This window comes from Polypterus senegalus, chromosome 18 (genome assembly GCF_016835505.1).
Source record: "Polypterus senegalus isolate Bchr_013 chromosome 18, ASM1683550v1, whole genome shotgun sequence".
Lineage (NCBI taxonomy): Eukaryota > Metazoa > Chordata > Cladistia > Polypteriformes > Polypteridae > Polypterus > Polypterus senegalus.
In genome coordinates, this window is record NC_053171.1 from 57,056,785 (window position 1) to 57,072,063 (window position 15,279).

General features: G+C 36.2%; 1 protein-coding gene across 1 annotated transcript in view; it reads right to left on the reverse strand.

Annotated features, from left to right (window-relative positions):
- Positions 1-15,279, reverse strand: part of vangl2 (VANGL planar cell polarity protein 2) — an 85,240-nt gene that overhangs the window by 14,776 nt on the left and 55,185 nt on the right. The window contains exon 5 of the mRNA XM_039741479.1: positions 8,410-9,017. Coding sequence (XP_039597413.1) covers positions 8,410-9,017 — 608 coding nt within the window. The remainder of the gene's footprint in view (positions 1-8,409; positions 9,018-15,279) is intronic.

Consider the following 15,279-nt stretch of genomic DNA (forward strand, 5'->3'; position numbering starts at 1 on the left):
CGTCCTTTTTGAATTTGTATTTGTGATGCTGCTGTCTCAAATCAAGGCAGTAGGAGTTATAAGCAATTATTGTGTTACTGAAGTTGGAGCCAGCAAAAATGTACAGAGTCATACTCTGAATAAGTGTCAGCTAAAATGTGTGTCAAAATTTCCAAATAAACATAGAGTATACTAATTTAATTAAACTATTTTTTTCTTCCAGTCTTTTGATAAAAACATAGCCTTTTTTTAATTTTGTAAGTTTTGTTTTATGTTTAATGCTACTCAATGTTTGCAAGTTCTTTAATGAATAATATACAAAAGCCAGAATGGCATCACTACAGGGTGCTAAAAAATACCCTGATGACTCACACTGGCAGTGCCGAAATGGCTTCTGTCTTTACATGTTGTGTGCTTTTAATCAACATAGTAAATATATTAGTCTAATTTCAAATACAGGTGGATCCTATAAACTGAGGAGTCAAACTCAAAGGTTTAGTGCACCGACTCAACAGCCCTGAGGTCTGTTCCAGAAAGCACGATTAGATAATCCTGCATCTCAGAACATATTCCGGTTGACAGATTAGCTGGTTCGAGAACACTGGTTTTCAATTAGCTCACACAATAATGGATAGGTTGATTTGTATTAATACATGTTCATGGCAAAATGTACAAACCATTGTGAGTTGAGCAGTGAACAGCCAATTAGCCTTGGACTACAAGTCTGAGAATCAAAGGGGACCAACCCTCATGCCACAGCACTGGTGGTAGTGCATGAAGATTATTGGCAAATCCAACAAAAGAGGAGTAATACAGCAACAGCCAAGGAAAGGGAGGCAGAGTGGTGGAATATCACTGAAAGAATGAATGCATAAAAGGGTTAATCAGTGAAGTCTGCGTAAATGTTATTTGATAAACTGCTGTATTGTATAAATGTACCCCAACAGATATACATTACCTTAAACGATAATATGCCTCATGGAAGTATTGTATTCGGTTTTTTCAATATCATGGATGTCAAAAAAGTCTTATTGCTGTGACGTTAGGTTTACGGCATATATAGAGTTGTTCATCAATAGGGTGGTGTGAAACCTGTAGGCTCTGGGACTGATGAGGAGAGCTGCCCCAAGGTCATTTCTTCATCAAACGTCATAGCTAACAAATCTTGTTGCCTTTTTCTAAACTAGCTTAATCCATAGTATGATTACGGCTGCATAAGCAGTAATTGGGTAGTCCAACGACAACATATGTTACTTTAGCAAAGGCTCTCCGTGTTTATTTAAGTTTACATTGACTTGTCGTAGCCAATTACATCAAAGCTTTGTGTTGAGATAGCAATATAACTGCAACTTTGAAATGTTATGTGATTTTATGCAGGCTACTCAGAAACTACAACTGTATATCACATGTCCTCAGATTTACAGCATACTGTGCGCTTCTCTCTGTACAGTAGCTATGATTAAAAGAAGCCGTTTCTATATATTTTTTTCTGTGCGTTGTAACAAATCAGTATCTTTATATGTACTAATTCTTCTTAGCACCTGTGGTCTATAGTTTAATTATAAAAATAAACTTTAATATAGGACATACAATTTCTACTTGTATGGTTATGCAAGAGATTAGTGTAAATTTTTTTTTTCTAAAGGAATATAGGGGAAAAAAGAAAAGAAAAAAAAAACTATCGTTAAAAGGCAGATTAACATGAAATCGGTGATCGGTATCAGCATTTAAATACCTGATCAAAGCATTCCTAGTTTCTGCTGCTGTATGCACCTAAACTCTCTTTTGGGATTAATAAAGTTTTTCTAATCTGAGAAGCCCGCTGGTGCTTCTGTGCTTTGACTTATAGTCCACCATTTACAGTGGATCAGGTCATCTAATTATATTCAGGAAGACTCCAGGAAGTGCAAGGAAAACCTTGAGAAAATTAGGCATTACCCAAGATAGGTGATCAATGCTGAAGGTGAATTGCTACAAACAGAACTTCACAGTCTTATTTAAATTTGTGTGTTAGGAAAATTCAATTTCAGAAGGGTATAATGTAAAATATGCAACTGTAAAACAGGCATGATACATTTTTAAAATGTACCTGGACAACGACACGTGTTGCTTAAACTGAAGTAATTCAGTGTCCGCCAGACTTATTTGTTAGGTCATGAAGTCACGTGGGAACATCTGAATATATACAGTACAGTGAAAATGTAAAATCTATACTCCTTTACATATATTTCAGCTTTTGATGTAAAATACTGAAATAAAGATGACAATGTCATTTTTATTCATCTTAAATTTCTTTTTACTCTTTATTTAGGGTTGCCATAAGTCATCCTTATATTAAAAATTGGATAACCCATCATATATTGTGAAAACTGAAGTCCCCTTTACTTTGGAATAGCACAATATGAACAAATCTCAATAATTTGAGGTGACTATTAAATTGAGGCAACTGTAATAACTGGAAAACTCGCTGGACAAAAATATCAACAAATTCATTTTTGTTCATTGTTAAAGGACTGCAATTCTTTGCTGTACAACATCCTAATCCCTACAGACCATGATAATTAAATCATTTATACATGCAGTGTATGATGGGTAATGCGGTCTACAGCACCTTTTATGCATTCATCAGTCTGAGTGAGGAACTCTCCTTATGAGATTTCCTTTAATCAAGCTGACATTAGTTTAGGGTGACACAGTGGTAGTGCTGCTGCCTCGGGTCCTTCCTGCATGAAGTTTGTATGTTCTCCCTGTGTCTGCGTGGGTTTCCTCCCACTGTCCATAGATGTACATGTTAGGTGAATTGGCGATGCTAAACTGGCCCTAGTGGGTGTTTAGCGTGCGTGTATGTGTGTGTGTTTGCTGTGTGATGGACTGGCGCCCTGTCCAGGGTTTGTTCTTGCCTTGTGCCCTATACTAGCTGGGATAGGCTCCAGCCCATCCCTATGTTGCAACCCTGGATTAAGTGGATTAGAAAATGACAAGAGTAATAAGTGTATTAGAATTTTTTTTTTTTTTTTTACTTATTTACTTAACTTTTACTGCTTTTAAAATGATTACAATGCATATATTAAAACACAAGTAAAGCAAAGTGTGACAATTAAATGACTGAATCTCACATATTTAAATAGTTCCTTCTCAATCCTTCTAGAAAAATAAAAATGGAATTGGGATTATATGAAGTAGATATTTAAAGTCTGTGGATCAGCAACAGTTTAGTATGTTAAAATACTTGTTTCATTTAATTAATGAAAACTTACCAAATGAAAAAGGTATTCATTGTCCCTTGGAGAATGAATTTAGTTTTCTTTCTAATCTAAAATAATGAGTTATTTCCCCATTAAACAATGCTAGGCAGGTTTGGCTTCTTTAAGCAGAGACAGTCTGCGCCATCATTGCCTGATCAAAGCACAATGCAGCCCCCGTGAAATGATGGAATGAAGGCAGGTGTCTCATCTGTCCACAGGACCAACCTTCTCAAAATCCTATCATGTAATGCATGAAAACTAAGAGGTTTCATTTAGGAACATTTATATTATGCAGAATGTGGAAGGTCAATGGGGAAGGAGGACCTGAACTAGTTTTGAGTGGATTTTAATGGTGCAATGGTCTTTTAAGTGTCCTGAGGGCTAGGGAAAAATCTGCCAACAATTCTTGACCAATTATCAGGGCCAACTACATGATCTGCACTGTAGGGCAGTAGTGCTAACCACTTCAACACCATGTCTCAAACAACATAAGACACAGACTGTACAAATACCACAAAATAAAGTACAACAAACAGCCATAGACTGTAGTCCATAGTGATATGGAAATAAAATCTAGATCTTTGTGCGGAGACAATGCCAATCTTGGGGCACACATTAGCCTTGCCCCGAAGCGGTGTGGGACTGGCTTATTCCATTGTTTAAACTCACGGCTCTGTGCACTGTGAAAACATCTTTTTTGATTCCCATGTATCTGTACAGATGCCTCACACTTTCTTCTTCCATCAAGAAAAAAAAGAAACACCTTGTGAACAATGATAAATCTTTTGTTTTAATTATCTCACAGCGTGTCCTGTGTGGATTCCTTTAAGGCTTGTTTTAAGATCTTACGGAGCACATCACTCGTTTGCATGCACAACTAGCCATATGGTGCTGTGTTGCCAAGCACAATGTGATAAGTGAAATATATCATCAATATTATATATCCATTGGCAGTGCTAGTAATACTGCAAGATTTTTGTTATCTTTTTTATTTAAACACATGTGGAATGGAAGTCAGGCCGTGTTGCTCTGGGACACATTTTACCTTTTTAAATGGTAACTGATGAACCACATATGGCAATCCGAGACCCCGGGGATTTGAAACTTTTGTGATTAGTGCAGTTAGAAATTGGAAAAATATTTTGCAGCACTGTTCAGTGGACAAGGTGGAAGGGGTGGTACTAGTTTTCATCTCATTTCATAATAAGGTTGACCTTATGTGAAAGATAAATAATTGGTAATCATTAAAAAAAAAAAAAAAAGTCAAAACCTGCTTAATAACACAGAAAATAATGCAAAGCTTAAATTTCCCAGAAACAGTTTTGTTTATTCATCATTCAAATAATTTGCTTTAACATTAATTAAAAATGTGTCACCGACTGCCTCTTCAATTTAGGGATTTTAGGACCATGTCTACTGTACGTGTTTGGAGTCTGTTAAATGTCAGAGCTCCCACATGCTTCAGCTGACATGCTGTTGGGCTTAGAGCAAAAAAACTATAAATGAAACAGCTATGGAACCTAACACACTCCTACCTACACAAATGATGATCTTGGAAGATTAAGGTAGAGCTTTGCTCATATTTAACTAGTTGTCACAGTTTCAAAATGTGCGTATTTGCTATACTTACAAAGCATCCATGTGTGTCACTTTCAGCACAAGCGTAGACACAAAAAAATGGAATTTCAAAGACAGCTGCCAAGGTGATTCCACTCATTTGCATTTTAGTTAATTCATCTGCACGCATGAGTGTGGATTCACATTTGTGGAAAGAAAGAATTGGCCCATGTAGGGTCTGAAGGAAATATGGCACAGAGATCATGGGTTGGTATACTAGATGCCACAAAGCTTTCTGTGTTATTGTGAAAAGCAATTTTTAAATGAATCATATAATTGATAAGATTATTTAGTTTAAACCTGTAAAGGAAGTTAATTAAACAACAATTAATCATTGACATCCTCATTTGTTTCTCTATGGTTTATTTAACTCTAATAACTCAAAGTATTAACATTAAATAGGAAATCTGATGTGTCAGTTTTAAATAAGAATTGTACTTCTGGAATAATTCCACCGAACATCAGTAGCTGGAAAGCCATTTCATATCATTTTTATTAGCTTATCCTGACATGATTTTCATAAGTCTACTAAATGCTTAAATTAAATAAGAAAGGACAGTTTAAAATTTGCTGAAGAGTTCTGCAAGGAGATGGACCTTCTTAGGAAAGCTTTCCAGCATGGCTTTTAGAATCAGCGATTTTATCTTGTACCCTCCGCCTCTACAAAAGCAGTTTTCTATCACATATGGTTCAAACTGGGCATATATGAGGTGGTTGGCCCAAAGTGAACCTCTTTTATTTGCCTGAGAACAGATGAGCTGCATATCTTACCTCCCAAGCTTGCTCACTATAAATGAATGATTGCACTTCACAAGAGGATTCTCTCAAAGTCCTAGCTTTGCCAAGCTGTGTGTATGCATTTCCATATATTAGTTTGTTTCTTCATCTTGTAACAACTATACTGCATATTTTTGTTTACATGTGTATATACACATTTTCCAACATTCTGCAAGAATAAACACTCACTAAACATAGCCTCACTACAGCCCTAGAATTTGATTACGAGCCATCAGACAATGGAAGGATTCTCAGTCGGATCAGTACAAACTTTAATAGTACAAGCTTATCATCTTCTGCTCAGCTACTGTATCTTTTAGCACTCACTCATGCATTACCTGTACAAACATAATCAGGCCGAATAACCCGGTTAAAGCAGAAACCCACTTTCTTAGTAATCCACGTTTACACTCACAATTAACCTTCTGGAGTTCTCTTTTGGCAAAATACTCCGACGTCATTAAACTGTGCAAAAACAGAGTCAAATGTCATCACTGTAAATTCAAAAATAAACTGTGAAAATCTTCTTGTGTTTTATAAATATGTTTAGTCAAATTGACATTTTATTTTTATGTTTCTGTTGCCAGATTGAACACAGCAAACTCTTTCCTGCTTGGCTGTGTGACTGAGCCGGTACATGTGCTTCTTGCCTTACACCCAGTGCTACTGGAATAACAACAATGCAGGTATTTTTCACTTAAGTAAGATACGCGTCAGGTTACTCCCTACTTTAAAAAGTAATCAGACTATTACACTCATGTTACTTCTAACGTGTTACCCTACTGTTCTTGAGATTGTGTTGCTGAGCTTAGCACTAGTGCATACATTAGTACATTTAACTCATCAAAATAAATGTAGTCATTTCTGAAATACTGAAACAGACTATTTCAGCCAGGTGAAAGAATAATATGATCGTCTGAACGTTTTACTCTGGAAATGTATTTTGGCTGCTGAAATCATGTGATAAGCAAATATGTGTTCACATTGGCATAGTGTAACAGACATGCACAGACTACAAAAGCCATAACAGTAACACGGTTAAGGGTTTACATGGCCACTTAATCGAATTATTTGCAGAGAAATCCATGTCTGTTAATCGGGTTGCTCTGATGCCAATAACCTGATTTTTCTAATCGAAATAAAGGCTTACATCACATTTTAGAAATCCAGTTTCTGTGAATAATTGGGTTATTGAAGCACAAATAAACCTGCTAATTCATATAACTAACTTTAAATTTTGTTAATTGGTGCTTTGTTGAATCTTAAGCCTTTAACTCTGAAACTTAAATCCAAAAGTTAGGGTTCACCATCTTTTTTAGCCTGAAAGTATCTTGGTAACCTGGAGAAATAAAGATACGTTTTCTATACACACTAGTGTTAAAATGGATACTTGGATAGATATATTGATCACAATGCTAACCAGCAGCATGAAAATATATTTTTGATCACCTTAAAGATATAATTACATATAAAAACACAGAAATTGCTTCTCCATTGTGGAAGTTTGCTTTGTTCCATTAAAGACTGCAAACAGCACATAAGTATAGTCTGTAAAGCCACCTCACATACTGCTTGAAAGAATATTTTCCACAGAGGGACCAACCAATGAAAACAAATCCTGATAAGGGATATTTTAGGGTATATTTTAATCTTATGTATTTATTTATTTAATAGATTTTAGAGTGTAAAATTTAGTGTATTTTTATATAACTGCATAGACACCGAGATACAAAATAATTTTTTATAGGGAAACTGAGTGTGCCAGATCATTCCTTGATGGCATTAGCTTCTTATTCTAACCTTAAGGCCCATAAACAACAGCCCTGATGTTAAGAGTTTGATGGGAGGCCCTGATGTTAATCTGTGTTTTATAATTATTTATTTATACCTACCCCTACCCCTTCTCCTAAACTTAAAAATGACTAACCCTAGCCCTAATATTAATTTAATTTAAGTGGCTTAAAATTAACCCTAGAACTCCAAATAACCATTGTTTTTGAAAAAAAATTTTTATATAGCATCTTACACTAAATATGATAAAACAAATACTTGACACTATATATCCTCATTAAGGAGGGTGGGATAGCTTTTAATTAATTTATTCTTGAGGTTTTTATAGATCAGAATAGTTTTACAATGTATTTATTGAACAGATCTTAAAAGAACAGTATTTTAAAAATTATTAATGAGAGCATTTTATTCTCCATATAAGGAATATTTTTTTATTTATTTCATAGATTTTAGAGTGTAACTGCATGGCCACTGAGATATAAACTATTTTTTTATTGGGAAACTAAGTGTGCCAGGACTGAATAAGAATTTGGAGCCACTATTACACAAACACATGCCTTGGGATGCAAGCTGTGGTGATAAGGATCTAAGTAATGACTAGACCATAGTACCATTTACTAACTTCAAACTTCTTTAAGCCCCCTACAGGCCTGCTGAAATCTACTTTGGCTGCTATTTTATTTTAACATTTAGATGGACTGTTCATCAAAAGTTAACTGAATGCACCAATAATAATAGTATTTTGAAAACTGCAAATTTTGGACAACATTAAGAGAAAACCTGAAATACACCCAGTTGAATAAATAATTGTAATTGAAACTAATTAAAATAGTAAAATAAAATTTAAATATTAGAATACACTTCTAATTTAAACCATTTTGTGAACAAATTAAAGAGCTTATACAACTAGTGATAAAATATTAAAACATTAACCATAAACAATATTTTTAAGATCTTTGCACATACTTTATAATAAGCAATGATTCTACATTTGGCTTACCTGAGGTGTCCAATATTGTAGAACTTGCTGGCACCGTCTGTCGTTCTAACTACTTTTAGGCAGAAGGCTGGTTGAATTTGTCTTATTTCTAGCAAAATGACAGCCAGGTATTGAATAAACAGAAGTGCATCCACCAGTGAAGCTGCATATTCCACTATACCACGGTAATCCCTTTCTCTGGGTTCCAGCACCCTCACACCATAAAATAACCAGTATGATGCCACAAACAGGAAGACAAGTACCATCAACAAGGAGCGGAATACAAAGATCCGAGGAAGGGTGGCCCGAGGAGGTCTGAGGAACAGTGCCCATGATGCAATAAGTAAAACCAAGAGTTTAAAGGCTAGGGACACGTACAAGCCTTCACAAGGAGTGCCACATGGTTCTAAGTCATCCCGCCATAGCAGCTGAGGAAGCAAAAGGAATGCCAGAGGAGTTACAAATGCAAAGAGACCAAGACCTGCTGACAAGGCTGGTCCAAGGTAACGGCGGCAGTCAGGAGTCACAGATTCATCCACATCCTTTGTTATGCGAGTCACATCTTCATGAGACACACTATGTTCAGATGTCCCAGTGACTACTGTGGTGGTCTCACCCCAGTTATCATCCTGTAAATCAAAATGGAAAAAATTAGTTTACTAAGAAATCAAAAACCCAATAAAAAAATCTAGCCAGTTTCTGAGAAGATACAATCCTCATGGATCAATTTTTAAAGTGCACATCTGAAGGTCCTCACTTTGTTGCATCATTGGAATTATTGTTTTTAAAGAATGCACACCATAATATAAGAAAAGAAATCACTATAGCATGGCATATAATCTATGAATCATTTTCTTGCTAAGTATATTTAAAACGTTAAACATATTAGAATATCCGTATACTTTGGTACAGGCAAATGTTTATATTTATATTGTATTTTACTTTATATGCTTATTTATTATATTTGCTCTTTGTGTTACTTGTGCCTTTGTCTATGTATTATGTATGTATAATGTAACAATGAAAAATTGTAACATAAGCAATTTCCTTTGGGATTAATTAAGTTTTCTGAGTCTGATGATTATTATCATGTCACAAAGCCAGTGCAACTGCTTGTTCCTTTCTTGAAGTTCATATGTTCAACTTTTCACCCTATTTAACCTAATTTAAGTAATGTTAAGAAAATAGTTAGGATTTGCCTTGATGACAGACTGGTGTTGAAAAAGATAATTTTAGTTGAGTAAAAGTAGCACCTTTTTATGTGGGTTTGAATTAGTTTTGGAATTTATGCAAATTTTGACTTCAGCATGGATACCAACTTTCAGACTTAGTACTGGTACCAAAACTGTTCCAAAGCAAATAACTCCAAATCTCCCAAGCTTAGTCCAGACTCCCTAATGTGCTACAGAATTGCTCGCCTATATGATACGATGGGGAGGGGAAAGTCAACATGGAATTCTGATGATTGTCACTAGATAATGGCCAGTAGTAGGCAGGAACATTAAGTAATGGTGGGTAAAACTAAAAGGAGAGTATTTTGCATAAAAATTAAAAAATGTAATATAAAACGTTGCACTTCCAAGTTTAAGCACTTGCACCATGGTCAAGTCTCTTTATTACACTGATGTATAACAAAGATGTTTCTGCAGTCCCATCTGGTCTCCGAGACTGCCTTCTTTATGAGAAAGAGAACTTTTCTTCATGACAAATGCTATACAAGAAATAAGCTGTATTGTACTATAACTGAAAATCCTGAAATCCTAGTATCGTTTTAAAATGTGGGTTTTCTGCACATTTCCAGCAGCGATAAACTGCACGACCCAATTTGAATCCTTTTTTTTTTTAAACAAATTATTACAGATCTTAGTAAAAAAGAGACACAAAATAACATAAAGCATTCTCCATCCAGCTTAATCCAACTCAGGGACCTGGATGGGTACAATCAAACCTGGGAAAATATGGGCCATGAAAAGGACATTCAATTACCAAATTATCAAATGCAACACCAACTAACATCAATTTACAAAGGACAGAAATTGCAACACCACTTCTTATTTCCATCTGCATCGTCCAATGTACAATTTCAGGCGTTTTACAAGAGAAATATATAGGATAGAAAAATATGTGCAGCCAAATTGTGAATCAGGTTGAAGGCTAAAATATTGTTATTGTAGTGAAGAATTTATCCAATGTGACATATAATTTCAGAAAACATTACAGCTATAAATACATATTGTATTACTTCTGGATCTCAGGAGGATTTGAACCAGCAACAGTAGGAATTAAAATACACTGTCTTAGCCATAACACCAGACTGCCTGCAAGTGGTAACTGTGTAGTAGTAACCATGGATAGGATTTGTGTTCACTACAGTACCACTTTTATGTTATCAATCACTGCAGTAACTTGTACAATAGAAGCAAATGAGAATTCTTGGAGAAAACGTGTGTAAACATAAAGATTAAAGACTTCACACAGAAGGCACTGCATGTAAGCAAGAATAAATAATTACAATCACAGTAACATACTCATTTATATAAGGCATTTACCAGTTCAAAAATTAAACTAAATTCTAATTATTTAACATTACACAAAGATGCTTTTTATATAAAAACTAAGATGATATTATCATTTTTGCGCTTGTGTGTTCATGTGCACAGTGGTCACCCAACCCCCACTACCATCTGCTGCTATCAGGATAAAGATGTGAAAGGTATGTCCCCTGCTGAGGCATTTAACACTCTTCTATTCATTTGCTCTTGTTTATTGTTTGCTCCTGTGCCCGCTACTTGGCTAACTAAATATAACACTACACTTAAAAAGGTTCCTGTTCTTTGTTTTGCCTGGTGTCAAATATATGGTATTTGTAAATTAGTTAAGTCATCTTGGATATTCGCCTAAATACTGGTAATAATAAAAGGGAAACATGATGGCAAAAATGAATAGGGGCATGGTGCTGCAGTGGTAACTGATCCTGCACCTGGGGAAAAAAAAAGGCTGAATACCAGCATATTTGCTGCCTGTGTGCAGTTTATTATACATTCTCCTTTTAGTTGCAACCTATATTACAAAGAAGTCAAAGGCAGTCTCCTTAACAAATACAACAGACAAAAAGAAAAACATATGTAAGCAATGATATTTCATGACTAGCACTATCCAAAATGACCATTAACTGAATAGTTGTTGTCACACATGATTATCTGTGGATCACCTTCTGGGCTCCTGTAAGGTATGTAGTACAATCTTGGGGTGGGAGGAGGCACAGTTGCTAACCATATGCAGTCATTTTCTTCCAGCAACACAGAGAAGATGCCTCTGGAGGGCACCTGACTTTGTGCCATCTGGTTTTTCTGCGATAAATTACAAGCAGCCAGAAGGAGAAGGCTCGCTGTGAGAAAAGCATGGCAGCATTTTAGTACCTCAAGCTTGACTCTGACTTAAGCCCGTCTGCAGTTATTTTGTTTATATTTTGTTGCCTTTGCAACTGGGAGCACCTGTATTTTTTAATATTTGGAGAAGTAAATGGGGATGACCGATTTGGCACCCCAACATTCTTTTGATTGGGAATTGCAATTTCTCACTTGTCCACGAAAGAAGTAGTCGGCAGGATGGCCAACCAAGTAAACCTAGTAGAAGCAGTGTGTTGACTCGCAGACCAGGCAAACCAGCTGCAGGTGCAACAAACAGAGCTGATGGATGTGGATGTCTGTCACAAGGCAGCAGATGTTTTACAAGTAGACCGGGGCCAAGGGCCCACACAACAGCTGATCCCAATGCAAGCTGGGAATGATATTGAGACATATCTGTGCATTTTCAAGCACACCACAACTAGACAGCGGTGTCCGTGCCACAAAAGGACTCATCTCCTCGCACCCTTTCTGTCTGGGAAGGCTCAGAGAGCCTACTATAATCTGCAGGAGCAAGTAGCAGTTGAGTACAACATGCTGAAGTGTGAGATTCTGGCCCATTACAGTCTCACCACCTCCAGTCAAGCACAACAATATCATGAATATCAGCTCTGGTGTTACTGTGGTGATGAACTCAGACACAATGTAGTCCACTGTCAGTGGCTAGATGATGCAACGGAGTGCGAATGGACCAAAGGAGAAAGTTAGCGTTGCACAGCCACGCTGAACTCACTCAACTTTTCCCTGTCAGGCTATGCACGACTATATGGGCACTCTGTGTATGCTGTATATGACTCCAGCAGCAATAATGTTGCAGGCTGAAATGTCTAGTCGGGAAGTTATGACGGGAAATAGGCCAGTCTTACCTGTGTGCACAGCGAGGCCCAGACTAACTATATGGCATACTGCTAGTTCATGCACTAGCTCCATGTGGTGGTGCTACCAAACCCACCATGTACACTTATATTGGGACGAGACTAGCCTCAAAGTAACTCTGGCAGAAACCAACAGTGCCTGAAAGGTAAAGTTCTGCTGTAGATGGAAGCACTTCATCTGGGGGAGATGCTCTGCCATACAAGTGAGCAGGTAAAAGCACTGCCAAAATCAACTGACGTCTTTACTTTTCATAAACATCTTTTCCTGAACTGATCGCTAGTTTCGATAAAAGATCTGGATAGTGTTTTTAAATTTTGTTTAGATTCTATTAACAAATTCCAAGAAATTTACTCCTAAATGACCTGCGGAAATAAAGTGAAGGAGATCTTTCAATTAGTAAAATCAGTAAAATGCATGCAATAGATAATTCAGTTAAATGGCTCACTGCCTACATGAATCTTTTTTAAAATAGTCTAAAATTTATCCAGAACAAGAAACAAATTATTAACAATATCATTAAGCTCCCACCTTGCCAGGTAACTTGTTTCAGAAATGCTCTACACTTGGACTAGTTGGGGTTAAAGCATTTGTATATCTCTCAGATACCTGTCTGCCAGGTCATTAACAGCAATATTCAGATCAACACCAACTGGAATAACATTACACAGTATATAATCTATTGTGATGCCCCACAATGCAATACTTGCACAAAGAATCATTTTCCCTAACTGGAAGAATGCTAACTCACCTCCCATAAATCAATGGTAAAGTCATTTCTTAAATTATCTTAAAAACTGGAAAAAATGAAATCTCTTTTTAAGGAAGGTTTCAGGATATTTTTAAAAATAATTGACAAGAGCTAATTAATGTGATTCTAAAATATCATGCCAGGTCTCTGGTAAACATTTTATGCAGTATTAATATGCAACTTCAGACTGGGTGCTCTTGCCTTACGGAGTCGAGTATTCAGTTCAATGTTTTGTTTTTTTTTTATATATAAACATAATTTAATTCTTTAAAAACAGCTTCTCAGTACCATTGCACATTCAAAAATGCACATTTTTGTTGCCATAAAATTGATTTTTTTCAGATTCATGCATTTTTATATATTATACTGTAATTTAACAACCTATTGTTTTTCAGAACGATGTCCATTACAGATGAACTAGCAAACACAGGAAGATCACATTTTCTTAATAAGTTACTTAAAAGAGTAAGCAACAAAATCATTCAATATTAGTACAGAAAATGCAAGTATGAAAAACCTTATTATGAAAAATGCTTTGAAAATTATGCTACATGACCAAGTAATAAGCACGTTAAAAGCATCAATGAGTTCAGGGTAGAGTGTGAAAGTGGGTGAAATATGTCTTGAATAGAGAAAACAGTGAATTACAGCATGAGGAATAAGTCTAAAATGTTTGTTAGAAGAGGACTACTGCTCTTTATAGCTTAACTAGCTGTGTAAGCCCATGCTGTAAAAAGCCTAGGGTCCTAGAAACTATTGAAATCGTCAAAAAAAAAAAAAATTGAAATGCAGAGATGTCAGGTAATTGAAAGGAACTACTCTGGGCATCTCAATCCTAGGAAGATTTATTTTGGCAACATGCTCACATCGCTTATGCATTAGCAACGGAAAGAAAAGTAAAAGGGATGCTGTTTTGCCGATGTTAGTGGCTAAGCGACTTTGTCTTTCTTCTGAGGTTTCCCTTTACCAACGTGCTGGCCTCACTTGTGTTATTAGCGGCTAAGCGAATTTTCTGTTTCCTCGGAGGCAGAGTCTTTACCCCGACTCCACCTCTCACTTCCGGAGTGGACAGACACACATACTTCCATGCGTAGACGTTTACATACAAGAAGATTGTTCACTTATTGGCATGGTGGTAGAGTGGTTTGGGCTAGAGTTCAAATGCTTGCTTGCTCAGTGTCTGTGGATTACACAAGTCTTCAATGTAACTACATGGATTCTTCTTCATCCCAATGGTATTGATGTTTTGTTGACTAGTCACTAGAAACTGGCTCACATGAGTGACAGGTTGGGTTTTGACATGTGGATGCCTTGTAATGTCCAAACCATGATTAGTTTTAGCATTGGCTCCAGCACTGTCAGGATAAGTCCCAGTTATCGATTATCACGAAATCGAATAAAAAAAGGGTTAGAAAAGTAAATGATTAGATTTACATAAAAATCAAAAACACACTAGTTGGCTACATCTGCAGATAGCATTAAAAGTATGCAGATAACCTGGGATACTATCTCAAATTCAGGGCTCATTTAATATGCATAAATTGTAAAAAGGGCAAAGCAGCATTCAAGAAAACATATACAAGTAGTAGTGTAATTAGGGCTATAAGATATGAGATGGACAGAATTACATTTTTCCAGCTTATGTAAACAAAGACTTAAGGGACTCGTGACACAAGTGTTTAAAATTCCAATGTGATCAAGTAAGTGTGATGACAGCTGTTACTTTAATGTAATCTTCTTAACAAGGCCAACTGGCACAGAGGGACGCGGGCTGGGAGTAAATTTTGTAAAAAATGGTTGAAAACATTGGTGCATATAGAAAAGTATAAATACAATGTGTGCAGCAGTACATTTGAAAGT